This window comes from Poecilia formosa, unplaced genomic scaffold (genome assembly GCF_000485575.1).
Source record: "Poecilia formosa unplaced genomic scaffold, Poecilia_formosa-5.1.2 Scaffold105, whole genome shotgun sequence".
In the NCBI taxonomy this organism is placed as follows: Eukaryota; Metazoa; Chordata; class Actinopteri; order Cyprinodontiformes; family Poeciliidae; genus Poecilia; species Poecilia formosa.
Genome location: NW_006800044.1, coordinates 742,131 through 746,035, shown reverse-complemented (window position 1 = coordinate 746,035; position 3,905 = coordinate 742,131). Strand labels below are relative to the sequence as shown.

Below are 3,905 nucleotides of genomic sequence, written 5' to 3'. Positions count from 1 at the left end.
TACAGTTGATAAAGGGTAAAAGAAAGAAAAACAGCTAAACAAGATAAATCCATAAATTCTATAAGAAAATCATCAAAGGTAAAGAATCTTAAAGCCTTTTCTGCCAAATCACTTTGTCATTATGGCAGATAGCTCTGAAAATATTGCTTTAATTTAGTATTCCATAGTTAGTATTCCATATTTAGTTTAACTAGGTACTCTTCTTGACCAGAAGCACAGAGCCCTCTGCAGTCTTCTTGTCACTGAAATTCACCGTGCAGTTTAAAGGCTTGTTGAAGTCGGCTTCTTCAGGGGTGAAGGTGAGGGTCGATGTTGTTAACCACGTTTTGGTCAATTTTGTTGTCGTTGTGGTAGTTCCGGGGTGACTCCAAGAGATTTTTGGAGGAGATGTTGGACAGACGTGAGTAACTTTGCAGGTGGCAGTCACTTTATTACTGACTTCTATAGTCATCACTGGAGGCTCAGGAACTTCTGTACAATAAACAATTTTCACAAAATTACTTGTTAAATAGTTATTTAAACATGTTTTACTATCTTAAAGTAAATGGTTTGGGATTACTGAAAAGGTCTCTAATATACTCACGGAAGACATTGAGGGCCACCGTATCTTTTGAGAAAGTGTAGCTTGTAAATCCTGGAATTTCAATAGTCAAGTAAAACGGACCAGCGTCGGTTACTCTGACGTCATTCAGCTGCCAGGTGCAGATGCTTCTTTCAATGATTCCTGTAATTTTGGATCGCCCTTTGAACTCCTGCGTTACTTTGAACTTGGGGTTATTTGATGCGACAATATCGTCACCTCTTCTCCAGTATCCCGGCCTCTTTTTCCACAGGTGACCTTTCTTGGGGTAATCATACATACAGGGAATGACCACACATGAACTTTCAAGAACAGAGATTACTGGTGGTACAGATATGAGCCAGTTCTGGCCCGGGCCCATAGATTCAGCCATCTCTGCAATAAAGCACAAAATACTTTTTCAGCAAGTAGACAGTGATGAAATGACGATATTTCATGAATTGTCATTTTCATGCTAAGCTTACCACAAACCATCAGAATTGAGAGCCACAATTTCAAATCCATCATCAGCTGACTAGAAGTCTAAAAAAAACCAACATAAAGATTAAGATAAAGATATAAAAATCTTTAGTGAATTATTCTTAATCTTCAAAGTAATGATCCACTCACCTTGAAGTTTCTTTAACATATGACTGAAATTAAATCTTGCAAGATTTAAACTTTTTGAGGCCAAAGATTATGTCTCTGTCCTGTTGTGTTGTGAGAGTGAGTCTTGCGCTTATAAAGCAAAAGCTTAGACCTTGAAGCCAGAAATTGTAACAATCAAACTTTCCCCACGTCTTAAGCTGATTATTATGTAGCTTTTTGTGTACTTTTTCCGTGATTTTTTGTGATGGAGAAAAAAAAATGTAGTAGATGTACTAATAATTTGCAACAATGTGGTCTTTTGAATAAAATGGTTATTGTGTAAAATCAGTTCATTGTATCCTTATGAATCACTTCCTGAAAGTCAGCACAGTGTACACAGCATCAGGTCTGGAGCAATTAAATATAGCAATGCTTGACATGAGATCAAATCTTTGGACTTTTAATATTTTTCATCAGTCCTGTGAAGATTTGGTTTTCTGTGTGTTAATTAGTCCCTATGTTGTTGTTGTCTTGATTGTTTACAACTGTCCCCCATTTCCCCTGATTACCCTCTGTGTATTTATACTCACCTGTGTCTGGAGGGGTTATGGTTTTCTCGTTAGTCATTTATCCCGTTCCAGTTGTGTTTCCAGTGCTACCAGTGTCTGAATTCCTTGTCTCATTGCTCACATGTGNAAATGGAATATTTAATATTGGTAAAATGTATTAAGTATTTAATATCTAGGTGTTTTATGGTAATATGGATCTTTCAGATTATTTTGAGAAGCAATTTCGATCATATTTTACATTTTATTGTGTCATGTAGCACGGGCCACTGGTCTTGGTCTTGACTCGGTCTCGACTCCCCTCGGTCTTGGTCTTGTTTTGGTCTCGGGTTAGGTGGTCTTGAACACAACACTGGCTAAGCCCAAAGCAAACATCCCCCAGCCAGCAGCTAGCACCCAAAAGCCAGTAGTTAACATACCTGTACTGTCGTCCAGCTGTCCAGAGCCATCTGCCGGCGCTCCATCCGGCCTCCCGGTTGACCTCCAGGTCCTCTTCATGGCTCCAACCAGCCTACCGAGCCAACGTCCAGGTCCTCTGACCTCCAGGCCGTCTTCCCGAGATTCCTCATGGCTCCAGCTGGCCTCCAGACACTCTTCATGGGTCCTTGCGGGCTTCTGACCACCCTCCGATCACTCTGTGGGGTCACGTTGACCTCTGGGCTACCACCGGAAGTTCTCCAAAGGGTCCGCCTCCAGCGCCGCTGCCGACTTCCAGATGCGCCACAATGAGTCCGCCTCCTTCATTGCCGCTCACCAAACGTGTTGCAGAAGGCTCCGCCCTGACTGCTTGAATATTCAAACTGAGTTTATTTTTATTTGTTTTCTTGGACTCTGGCACTCCATCCTGTGCCCCTCTGCCCACCATGTGTGGGTGATTTTTGTTGTTTTGGACTTCTGGAATGTCTGGCAGCCGTCCAGTGGTGGGGGCAGGGGTGGAAATTAAACATTTTCTCCACCATCCATAGTATCAGGTAGAGAAAATTTTTACCTGCCACTCAAACATTTCACCAGCCACTGTTTTTTTCTTTCCATTACAGACCCCACCAGTACAAGCAAATTATATAAAATATATGATTTATTCTCAACACTATGAAAACCGATTTACTGACAATAAGTTTACCATACACATGTACTTATACATAATAATTTAACATAAAGCATGGACACCTTAGCAGGGTTGTAGTGCAAGAAGTTCATTTGAAGTAATTACTGCAGCAAACTTTAACTACACAACCCTAACATTCTGGCAATCATATGTTGAACATTTCCACATTTTGGTTACAACTGCCCCTGATAGTATTTATTGAAGACATCTCTAGTCATTTACATATTTTAAATGGCATCAATAGCTGTTTTCTGTCATCTTACTTATTAAGTTTTCTATTGAAATTCACAATTATCATTACTAAAATATCTCAGAACGTGTTCATTAATAATTCCATGGGCCGTCATTATTCCTGTTTTATTCCGGAGTTTTTCTTACTACCTGGACCCAGGGGTGAAAGTAAGGGGGTATTGCAGGGTACTGCGTACCCCTAAAAGGTTTAGCGGGGGTATGCAGTACCTGCAAGAGAGGGGAGCGGCTGTCTGCTGTAAAAAATCAACGGGTTCAATGTGCATCAGTGAGTTCACCCACTAATCAGCCGTGACTGATTAGTTTTTCAAGAACAATCTAAAACAAGACTTAATCAGTTAGTGAATTACTTTTTTTCTCATTTCATAGTTTCTGAACTGTTTGTGCTTTGCAAGAGCAAAAGAGCAGCGGTGCAACATGACAATCGCGGAAGGTTTCGAGTCGATCTCGGCATCAGGTGACAAACGGAATGTCGCGAGGACGCTGAGACCAGCACGTCCTCTCCAGCTCGCTTAAAAAGTTCGTAACTTTATTAAAGAACCACAACAAAAATAAATCAACAAAACGTGTTCAAATTAATGACCCAATGAACAATCTCAGTAATTATTATTTCAACAAGGTGTTGTGCAATTCTGTGCATTCCGGTTCCATTACCAAAATAACTAGCAGAGCAGAAGTTTAAAATTAATTAATCAACCACCGCTGTGAGAGGCTTATTAATAATCGCAAAATAAATATCAAGCCTGCAAACCTAATATCGTAACGGAGTGAATGTTATGTTTTTAAAGTAATCGCGGTTGTCACGGCAACGGGTGTGTTGAAATGACAAAGAGAGACG

General features: G+C 40.4%; 2 protein-coding genes across 2 annotated transcripts in view; both read right to left on the bottom strand.

Annotated features, from left to right (window-relative positions):
• The window catches only part of LOC103143184 (sialic acid-binding Ig-like lectin 14), a 46,615-nt gene extending 45,345 nt beyond the window's left edge, over window positions 1–1,270 (bottom strand). The window contains exon 1 of the mRNA XM_016675077.1: window positions 1,190–1,270. The gene's annotated coding sequence lies outside the window, so the exon portion shown is untranslated. The remainder of the gene's footprint in view (window positions 1–1,189) is intronic.
• The window catches only part of LOC107837023 (sialic acid-binding Ig-like lectin 12), an 8,817-nt gene continuing 5,087 nt past the window's right edge, over window positions 176–3,905 (bottom strand). The window contains exons 2-3 of the mRNA XM_016675081.1: window positions 584–955; window positions 176–471 (exon numbers count right to left, since the gene is read on the bottom strand). Coding sequence (XP_016530567.1) covers window positions 191–471; window positions 584–955 — 653 coding nt within the window. The 3' untranslated portion in view covers window positions 176–190. The remainder of the gene's footprint in view (window positions 472–583; window positions 956–3,905) is intronic.